Source organism: Loxodonta africana, chromosome Y (assembly GCF_030014295.1).
Source record: "Loxodonta africana isolate mLoxAfr1 chromosome Y, mLoxAfr1.hap2, whole genome shotgun sequence".
In the NCBI taxonomy this organism is placed as follows: domain Eukaryota; kingdom Metazoa; phylum Chordata; class Mammalia; order Proboscidea; family Elephantidae; genus Loxodonta; species Loxodonta africana.
In genome coordinates, this window is record NC_087370.1 from 9,379,271 (window position 1) to 9,390,141 (window position 10,871).

Genomic DNA, 10,871 nt, shown 5'->3' on the forward strand with positions numbered 1-10,871 from the left:
TCCTGAACAGAAATGCAAAATACTCAACAAAAATCTAGCCAATAACATTCAACAGCATACCAAAGTAATAATAATAATACAACACAACCAAGTGGGATTCATACCATGTATGCAGGGATGGTTTAACATTAGAAAATCAATGTAATCCACCACATAAATAAAAGAACCACATGATCTTAACAATTTACATAGAAAAGGTATTTGACAAAGTTCAACACCCATTCCTGATAAAAACTCTCAGCAAAATAGGAATAAAAGGGAAATTCCTTGATATAATAAAGGCCACTTATATAAAACTAACAGCCAACATCATTCTAAATGCAGAAAGACTGAAAGTATTCCCCTTGAGAACAGGAACTAGACAAGGATGCCCTTTATCACCACTCTTAATTAACATCATGCTGGAAGTCCTAGGAAGAGCAATAAGGCAAGAAAAAGATATAAATTTTAGGGCATCCAACCAGTAAGGAAGAGATAAAGCTATCCCTATTCATAGACGATATCTTATATACAGAAAACACCAAAGAATAAAGAAGAAAGCTATTGGAAGTGATAGAAGATTTGAGCAAAGCAACAGGATACAAGATTAACAAACAAAAATGAGTAGATTCCTCTACACCAATAAAGTGAACTTCAAAAAGGAAATCACCAAATCAATACCATTTACAATAATCTCCACGAAGATTAAATATTTAGGAATAAAATCTAATCAGGGATGTAAAGGAATTATACAAATAAAACTACGAAACACTACTAAAAGAAACCAGAAGAGACCCATGTAAGAGGAAAAATATACCATGCTCATGGATAAGAAGACTCAACATTGTGAAAATGTCAATTCTACCCAAAGCTATTTACAGATACAATGAAACCGCAATCAAAATTCCAAGACCATTCCTAAACAAGATGGACAAACCACCAACTTCATATTGAAATGCAAGAGGCCCCAGATCAGTAAAGAAGAATGAAGTGGGAGTGCTCACACTACCTGATGTTAGAACCTGGTATACAGCCACAGTAGTCAAAACAGCCTGGTACTGGTAAAGCAACAGACAGATTGGCCAAGTGAACAGAATTGAGAACACAGATATAAATCCATTCACCTATGAGCAGCTGGTATTTTGCAAATGGCAAAAGTTCATTAAATGGGTAATAAAGATTGTCTAACAAATGGTGCTGGCATAACTGTATGCCCATCTGTAAAAAAATGAAACAAGATCCATACCTCAGAGCATACACAAAAACTCATTCAAAATGGAACAAAAACCTAAATATAAAATCTAAAATGATAAAAATCATGGATGGAAAAATAGGGACAATGCTACCGGCCCTCATGTGTGGCATAAATAGGACATAAACTGTAACTAACAATGCAAAAACACCAGAAGAGAAACAAGATAAAAAACACACTCATCAAAAGAGTAAAAAGACAACCTACACACTGGGAAAACACTTGGATGTGACATACCCAACAAAGGCATAATCTCTAAAATCTACAAAGTACTTCAACACCTCAACAATAAATGGATAAATAATTCAATTAAAAATGGGCAAGGGATATGAGCAGACATTTCACCAAAGAGATATTCAGGTGGCTAACAGACACATGAGGAAATGCTTGCAATTACTAGCCATTAACTCATAGCAAATCTATAGGACAGAGCAGAACTGCTCTATAGGGTTTCCAATTAACGGCTGGTAGATTTGAAGTGCTGATCTTTTGGCCAGCAGTAGGATGCTTAACCACTGCACCACCAGGGTTCCAACTAACCGTTACAACAATGCAATTCAAAACCACAATGAGATATCATCTCAACCTGACATTCCTGGCACATACACACACACAAAAAAACACAAAACACAAAATAGCATGTTGGAGAGGCTGTGATGAGACTTGAACTCTTATGCACTTCTGGTGAAATGCTACAACCTCATGGGAAAACAATATGGTAGTTTTCTTAAAAAGGTAGAAATAGGAATACCATACAATCCAGCAGTCTCACTCCTAGGAATATACCCTAGAGAAAAAGGAGCCGTCACACAAATAGACGTAGGCATACCCACATTCACTGCAGCACTATTCACAATAGCAAAAAGATGGAAACAACCTAAGTGCCCATCAATGGGTGAATGCATAAACAAACTATGGTACATACAGACAGTGGAATGCTATGCAACGAAAAAGAACACGGATGAATCTGGGAATCATCTCACAACATGGATGAGTCTGGAGGGCATTATGCTCAGTGAAATATTAGTCAGTCAAAAAAATGTAAAATATTATCTAAGACCACTATTATAAGAACTCAAGATTTTCACACAGAAAAAAACATTCTTTGATGGTTACGGGGTAGGGGAGGGGAAATCACTATCTAGACAGTAGACAAGTTTCAACTTGGGTGAAGGGAAAGACAACACACAACATAGGGGAAGTCAGCACAACTTGACCAAAGCGAAGGCATGGAAGTTTCCTAGAAACATTCAAACACCTTGAGGGATAGAGTATCTGGGGCTGTGGTCTGGGGACCATAGTCTCAGTGACACGTAGGTCAATTGAGTAGTGTCTGGGGTCTTAAAAGCTTACAAGTGGCCATCTAAGATACAACTATCAGGCTTTATTCCTCTGAAACAAAAAAGTGTCATGGATTGAATTGTGTTCTCCGAAAATACGTGCATCAATTTGGGTAGGCCATGATTCCCAGTATTGTGTGATTGTCCTACTATTTTGACATCTGAAGTGATTTTTCTATGTGTTGTAAAGTCTATCTCTATGATGTTAATGGCATGGGATTAGTGGCAGTTATGTTAATGAGGCAGCCAGTCTCTTTTGAGATATAAAAGGCAGAAGTAAGCAGAGAGATATGAGGACCTTATAACAAGAAAACAGCACCGGGAGCAGGGCTCATCCTTTGAACCTGAGGTTCCTGCACAGAGAAGCTCCTAGACCATGGGAAAGTTGATGACAGAGACCTTCCTCCAGAGTCAACAGAGAAAGGAAGACTTCCCCTGTAGCTGGCACCCTCAATTTGAACTTCTAGCCTACAAGACTGTGAGAGAATAAATGTCTGTTAAAGTGGTTCACTTGTAGTATTTCTGTTATAGCAGCAGTACAAATAAGTGCTATTTAGTACATTCAAAATATTGTGTAACTATTACTTCTGTCTAGTTCCAAAACATTTCATCACTGCAAACAGAAACCCCATAACCATTTAAACACTCAACTTTGACCGCTGGCAGCCACTAATCTGCTTTCTGACTTTCTTATACATAGATTCTGAATAGATTTCAGTTTCAGATTGCATCATCTATTTATCAGGCTTTAGGCTATTGGTATCAATTTAGGGTGTATGCATTTTGTGAGGAAGGAAATCGCTTTTATTTCATAAACCCAAGAGACTGATCGATTGATGTAAAAGATTCTGAGTGAAAGAGATGATGTGAGAATCACATTATGTGAGGAATCAGTCTATATTTTACTTTGAGTAAAATTCATAGATGGGGAAGGAAACCATTTGGCTGAATGTTACACATTAATTGCTAGGCAACCAAAGTCATCCTGTGATGTCACAGCTACTCAGCTGGAGAACCATTGTGATGGCCTAGAATCAATTTCTGGGCAGGCTTACCAAAGTAGCATTTGAAGCTGCAGTGTTCAAAACCATGCAGATGAGAAAAGTAGCTGAAGAAAAATTTATTTGAGATGGCACATGTTTCTTCAGAAGTTCAAGATGTTTCTCCTAAAGATGGATCAACTGGTTCAGGAACCTCTGCTGGGTCTCTCTTGTATGATTACACATCCACTGGGGACTCAGACTTGAGACTGATGATTGAGGAAAATGCTTTTCAGGCTCTGTCTGAAGGATCCTTGCTAAAAAGACCACGTTACACATTTTGCGTCTCTGAAGCAGATGACAATAATGATTTTCTTTCTCTGACTTTTCCCAGAAAACTTTGGAAAATAGTTGAAAGTGACCAATTTAAGTCAATTTGGTGGGATGAAAATGGAACTTCTGTAGTGATTAATGAAGAACTTTTTAAGAAAGAAGTTTTGGAGAGAAAGGCCCCATTCAGGATATTTGAAACTGAGAGTATGAAAAGCTTAGTTCGACAGCTTAATCTCTATGGATTTAGTAAAATTCGACAGAATTTTCAAAGATCTGCTTCTCTAGCTGATTTTCTGGCAGAAGAAAAAGAAGTCTCTGCTTTAAGCAAGGTATTCAAAAAATTTTAGTTACTGCTCATGTAGGGAATAAGTATGATTTTGTTTCATGTCTGTAAATATGTAATATATAAAAGAAGCATTTAAAAATAATACAAAATTACTAAGGTTAAAATTATTTGAATTTTTATCAAAAAATGAACACAGTTCGGGCCTTAAACACTCAAGATCATGAGAAAATTTACCAACAAATTTAAATCTTATTGGGAGCTCTAAATAAATGAACTAAAGCTAATTAAAGAAGTGATGTTCAGCGTTACTAATGCAACATTTTCACTTGAAGATCATTAACATTTAAATGTTTGCTTCCCAATAAGTACATCTGAAAAGTAGTCACAATGTACATGTATTGTTTGGTGTTAATTTACGTGATGAAATTGAAAGTTAAGGTTTTATAGATTTTCTCTTGTCTCTTGGCTTAAAATATCGCTAAATAACTTTTCCTTTGGTTTCAGTTACAGTTCTACCATAATCCCAATTTTAAGCGAGGCTGTCCTCAACTGTTAGTAAGAATGAAGAGAAGAGTTGGGATTAAAAATGCTTCTCCAGTGCCTGCTTCATTAGGTCAAGATTTCAGCAAGAAGCACTTCAGAGCAGGGGGTCATGTAGATAACCAGAATTCTGGTTTAGTTGCTGAAACTGGTGGAGAAAGTTTACTTTTAACTTCTACAAATTTACATATGCCTTTATTAAGGAAGCCTTCTACCAGCCAGATAATTACTAATACAGCTGCCCCAATCAGAGGTGTTTTTTCTCCTCCATCATTAACTTCACATAGACCATCAGAGCAAATGCTAACAGACCAACATGCTGTTTTAAATCAGCTGACCAGTTTTCACATGCACTCACATAGCAGCTGTTCTCACGCAAATAGTCACATTGTAAACTTTGTTACAGCTACAACTTCTCAGTCCCACATTATCTCTCCGGTACAGAGCAGTTATTTTGGAATGATGGTGGACCCTTCTACTTTCCCAACTGGGTATTCTGATTTATCAGCCAATGAGGCTCCTTTTTCTAACATCTTAAGAGCAGGCAATCCATGGTTCCCTAGGCCTATGACAGCTGATACATCTGCCACCACTCTTTCAAGGTTAACTCATCAGCCGTCTTCATTACACCAACATCATCCTAATTACAACTGATCTTCTACCAAACGAATACCACATTATGCAGCATAAGAAGATCAAAATTTTATGTGACAAACATGAATAAAATACCTGCAAAATTTTCTCGTTTGAACAATAAACTTATTGTTCACCTTCACTGTTTCATTTTCCTTATTTTTTAAAACAGTTAAGAGTAAAATGTGGTTGCTTTTATTTCAATGGCAAGCTATTGTAGTATTTTATTTTAATATATGGGCTTGTTAATTTAAAATGAGCATTTAGACCACCCCCTGTAAATATATTTAATTAATTGTTTAAAAAGGAACAGTGCGAGAGGTTAGAAAAAATAAGAAATTGGAGACAGGGGAAGGGAATACGTAATTTCTGAAGCAGTCTGGGATTAATCAAATGAGGGTCTAAGTTTTGGTAGTGTGGAGGATGCGATAAATGCAAGGATAAATTGCAAAAACACACTAAACACACTATTTGTCTTTAGTATTTCTCCAATTACACTGCATTCCCCAGTTATTTTAAAATTAGAGTCCTTGAATTTTACTTGGCAAAGAAGGCAGTGTTCACTAAGTACATTTCATACTTGAAAGTACAGTGTATTCTAGCTAGTCCAGTAACCAAGATCATCATTAATGTCAACACCAGCATAATAAAAAATCTGGTCCTAGATTGCATCACTATCAGCACAGGATGGAATTTTACAACTAGTATTAGCAAGGACACTCTTTGCTCTACTCTCATCAAAGCATTCCCATTGGTTTGTACATTTAATTGCATCCCTCATGAATCCACCCTTCATATTTTCTAATGCACACTTCTGTCATGTTGCTTGTTGCTTCATCCAAAGACAGCCTTAATTCCCTATCCTGCCATATAATGACTTAGATTCTGGACCCAGATCCTCAGGATGGCCTAATGAGCCCATGCAAGATTTGGCATCTGTTCACCTTTGTAGCTTCTTATCTCTGTGTCTGTCTGAGGCGCGGTTGTCTGTCTGGAACTCCAAACTGCTTTCAGCCATACTCATCCCCACCTACTTTTGCCCCAGCTCTTCCCTGGGGCTAAAAAGCCCCTCTGCCTATTGATCCTTTAGGTCTCAGCACAGGTATCACCTGCTTCAGGAACCTCTGCCTGTCTACCCCTACAGTCTCCTTGTTGGACACCCTGTAGTGAACCCACAGTGCTGCGTAAGTTAATGTTCATTGAATGAGCAGTGAGTAAATGTTAACTGTCCCAGTGGGCTGGAGGGCAGAGCTGAAACCCAGAGGCCTCCACCCAGAATCCAGAGAGCATGGACAACATCCATAGTCTAGAGGGCAGGGCCCAAGATTCACAGGTTAGACAGTGGGCTGCTAGCTCACAGCTGCAAAGGCTGACGAATCCATGATGGGCAAGTAAGGTAGCAGACTTCTGGCCCAAGTCCCAAGAACTGGAGGTCAGATGCTGACAAGCTGAATGCAAGATTCAGGGCAGGGCAAAATCAAGTAAGCTTTGCCAGAAAATCCACATATATTGTAAGCAGGCCATATCCCAGGGAAACTCCCATTCTACTGTTTGGCTGCTCCTAACAGATGCTATCATGGAGATGATTACATTATACGGGATCTCATTGCGGTGACAATCACATCATTCTACGACTACCAAACTGCATCATGACTAAGGTCCACCCCTTGTCAACTTGGCACCTGTACACATCTACTTAAGCCAGACGTAGTATCTAAATAAAAACAATTATAAAGTCGTACATGAGCCTAACATGACACAACTAACACGTGTACAACTGAAAACCCACTAGTGAAGAAAACAAAAATTAGTGAAGAAAACAAAAACAAAAATATTTGACGCACACATACAAGGCAGAAACACTCATAGCGATTACAACCCTTGTTTCTGCAACTGGTCTTGTGGTCATAACTGGTATTTAAAACTACCTTCTTCTACGACTCATGCCATATTTCCTTTGCCCTCAGCAGAAACCTCAGCTGCTCATAGTTCTTTTGCCTGGTGAGACCTAGGCCATCAGTACTCTTGTCAGAAATGGGTTGCTATAATTTTCCACTGACTGTAATCACAGAGCATGGTAGTACTAAGAGATGCCTCAGGAATCTCCTGCATTCCAGACATACTCTTCTTTACCTCCATTATGTGATAACAATCTGATTTCCCCTTGGTAATCAGGATCAATCATAGCAGCCAATATGGTAAGGGGTGGTAGCCCTATAATGATGATCACACAAAAATCAGTTGGATTCCTCTCTAAGAACAAAGGGAACTTGAAAGAGGAAGTCATCAAATTAATACCATTTACAATAGCCCCTACGAAGACAAAATACTTAGGAATAAATCTAACCAAGACATAAAAAACATAAAAAGAAAACTATAAGCCACTACTGCAAGTAACCAAAAGAGACCTACATAAGTGGAAAAACATACTTCCTCATGGATAGGGAAGACTCAGCATTGTCAAAATGTCAATTCTACCCAAAGAGATCTGCAGATAAAATGCAATCCGGATCCATATTACAACAACATTTTTTAATGAGATGAAGAAACACACTACCAACATCATGTGGAAAGGAAAGAGTCCCTGAAGAAGTAAAGCACTACTGGAGAAGAACAATAAAGTGGGAGGCCTCACTCTTCCTGATTTTAGAACCTATTATACCGCCATAGTAGTCAAAACAGCCTGGTACTGGTACAACAACAGATACATGGATCAATGGAACAGAATTCAGAATCCAGACATAAATCCATCCACATATGAGCTGTTGATACTTGACAAAGGCCCCAAAACAGTTACATGGGGAAAAGACAGTCTATTTAACAAATGGTGCTGGCATAACTGGATAACCATCTGCAAAAAAATGAAACAAGACCCATACCTCACGCCATGCGCAAAAAGGAACTCAAAATGGATCAAAGACCTAAATATAAAATCTAAAATGATAAACAGCATAGAAGAAAAAATAGGGGCAATGCTAGCAGCCCTAATATATAGCATAAACAGAATACAAAACATTACTAACAATGCACAAACACCGGAAGTGAAACTTGGTAACTCCCGCTCCTAAAAATCAAACACTTAATGCTCATCCAAAGATTTCATCAAAAGAGAAAAGAGACAACCTACAGAACTGGGAAAAATTTTTGGCTAGGACATATCTGTTCAGGGTGTAATCTCTAAAATCTACAATATACTGCAAAACCTCAATAAAAAGAAAACACAAAAAATAAACTGGCAAAGGATATGAACAGGAACTTCACCAAAGAAGACATTTAGGCGGCTAACAGATACATGAGGAAATGCTCACGATCATTAGCCATGACAGAAATGCAAATCAAAACTATGATGAGATACGATCTCACCCCAACAAGGATGGCATTAATCCAAAAAACACAAAATAATAAATGTTGGTGAGGTTGTCGCAGACTAAGCCCTTATACACTGCTAGTAGGAATGTAAAATGGTACAACCACTTTGGAAATCGATTTGACGCTTCCTTAAAAATCTAGAAATAGAACTACCATATGATCAAGCAATCCCACTCCTTGAAATATATCCTAGAGAAATAAGAGACTTTACATGAACAGATGTATGCACACCCATGTTCACTGCAGCACTGTTTACAATTGCAAAAAGATGGAAACAACCTAGGCGCCAAGCAAAGGATGAACAGATAAGTAAATTGTGGCATATTCACACAATGGAATACCATGCAACGATAAAGAACAATGAGCACAGCCTTTAGTTTGGATTACACCTCAGCATAAAGAAAACAAAAATCCTCACAACTGGACCAATGAGCAACATCATGATAAATGGAGAAAAGATTGAAGTTGTCAAGGATTTCATTTTCCTTGGATCCACAATCAACACTCATGGAAGCAGCAGTCAAGAAATCAAAAGAGGCATTGCATTGGGTAAATCTACTACAAAGGACCTCTTCAAAGTGTTGAAAAGCGAAGATGTCACCTTGAAGACCAGGGTGCGCCTGACCCTAGTGATGGTATTTTCAATCACATCATATGCATGCAAAAGCTGGACAATCAATAAGGAAGGCAGAAGAAGAATTGATGTCTTTAAATTGTGATGTTGGTGAAGAATTTGAATACACCATGGAGTGCCAAAGAATGAAAATCTGTCTGAGCAGAATGCTCCTTAGAAGCAAGGATGACGAGTGGCATGGATTGAATTATGTCCCCCTCTCCCCCAAAACATGTGTATCAATTTGGCTAGGCCATGATTCTGGGTATTGTGTGACTTTCCAATATGTTGTAAATTCTGCCTCTGTGATGTTAATGAGGAAGGATGGGCAGCAGGTGTGTTAGTGAGATGGGACCCAATCTGTAAGATGGCATTGTGTTTTGAGGCAATCTCTTTTGAGATAAAAAGAAAGCAGTGCAGGGAGCAGAGCTCATCCTTTGGACCTGGGGTCCCTGTGCAAAGAAGCTCCTAGTCCGGGGGAAGACTGACGAGATGGCCGACAGACACAGAAAGCCTTTCTCTGGGCTGACACCCTCAATTTGGGCTTTTAGCCTCCTTTACTTTGAGAAAAATAAACTTCTCTTTACTAAAGCTATCCGCTTGTGGTATTTCTGTCACAGCAGGACTAGATAACAAAGACAGCGAGACTGTGTTTTACGCACTTTGGACATGTTGTCAGAAGGGATCAGTCCCTGGAGAAGAACATCATGCTTGGTAAAGTACAGCATCAGGGGAAAAGAAGAAGACCTTCTAGGAGATGTATTGACACAGTGGCTGCAACAATGCACTCAAGCATAAAAACGATTGTGAGCATGGCGCAGGACCAGGCGCTGTTTCGTTCTGTGGTACATAGGATCCCTGAGTTGGAACCAACTCAACAGCAACAACAAGTTACGTCAGCAACATTCGTAATCATACTATGCGGGCACGGTGGGGTTTACATATAACTTCCCAGCAAAGAATGCAGGATTTAAATGCAAAGCTGGGGGTAAAGGAAGCCCAGCAAAGGAAGAGGATTTTAAATGCAACACTGCTTAAGGATCTGTGTCACTTAAACTTCCATATGTTTTGGTTTGGATGCATATATAAATTCACTGGCATAAAAATCACTTTTTTAGGGGGGCAGGGAGCTGGCATATTACTCCTTCCAGGCTGGGTGTTCAGGGTGCTTTTGGAATTTCAGTTGTCCAAAAGCCAATTGTTAACTTGTGTTCTTGAACTTACAGCTGCCTGAACAATGAATGCGAGAATAGAAAATTTTGAGCAGAGAGCAGCAAAGGCACCACAAGAGGTCATAGCCAGTTAAATGTTACATAAATCTTTCTCAGTGAATATACACCTAAACGTTGGTCTTCGAATTTCTTTTGTCACATAGACTCACATAGGCGGTGAGAGTGTTTGGCAAATGGGCTGCGAAGTATTATCTACCATTATTCTAACTTTCCATAGAAGGAAACAAAGGCTCAGAAAAGATAAATATTTGCTCAAACACAATCCTGAGCTAGAACCCAGGTCTTCTGCCTCCAGGTTTAGAGCTACACACCAC

General features: G+C 38.7%; 1 protein-coding gene across 1 annotated transcript; it reads left to right on the plus strand.

The window, feature by feature from the left end:
- Nucleotides 1-3,700: 3,700 nt before the first annotated feature.
- LOC135229060 (heat shock transcription factor, Y-linked-like) lies at nt 3,701-5,364 on the plus strand. Its single transcript, XM_064278847.1, has 2 exons — nt 3,701-4,213; nt 4,675-5,364. Exons 1-2 carry the CDS (start codon nt 3,701-3,703, stop codon nt 5,362-5,364), a joined length of 1,203 nt encoding a protein of 400 aa, XP_064134917.1.
- The last annotated feature ends 5,507 nt before the right edge of the window (nt 5,365-10,871 follow it).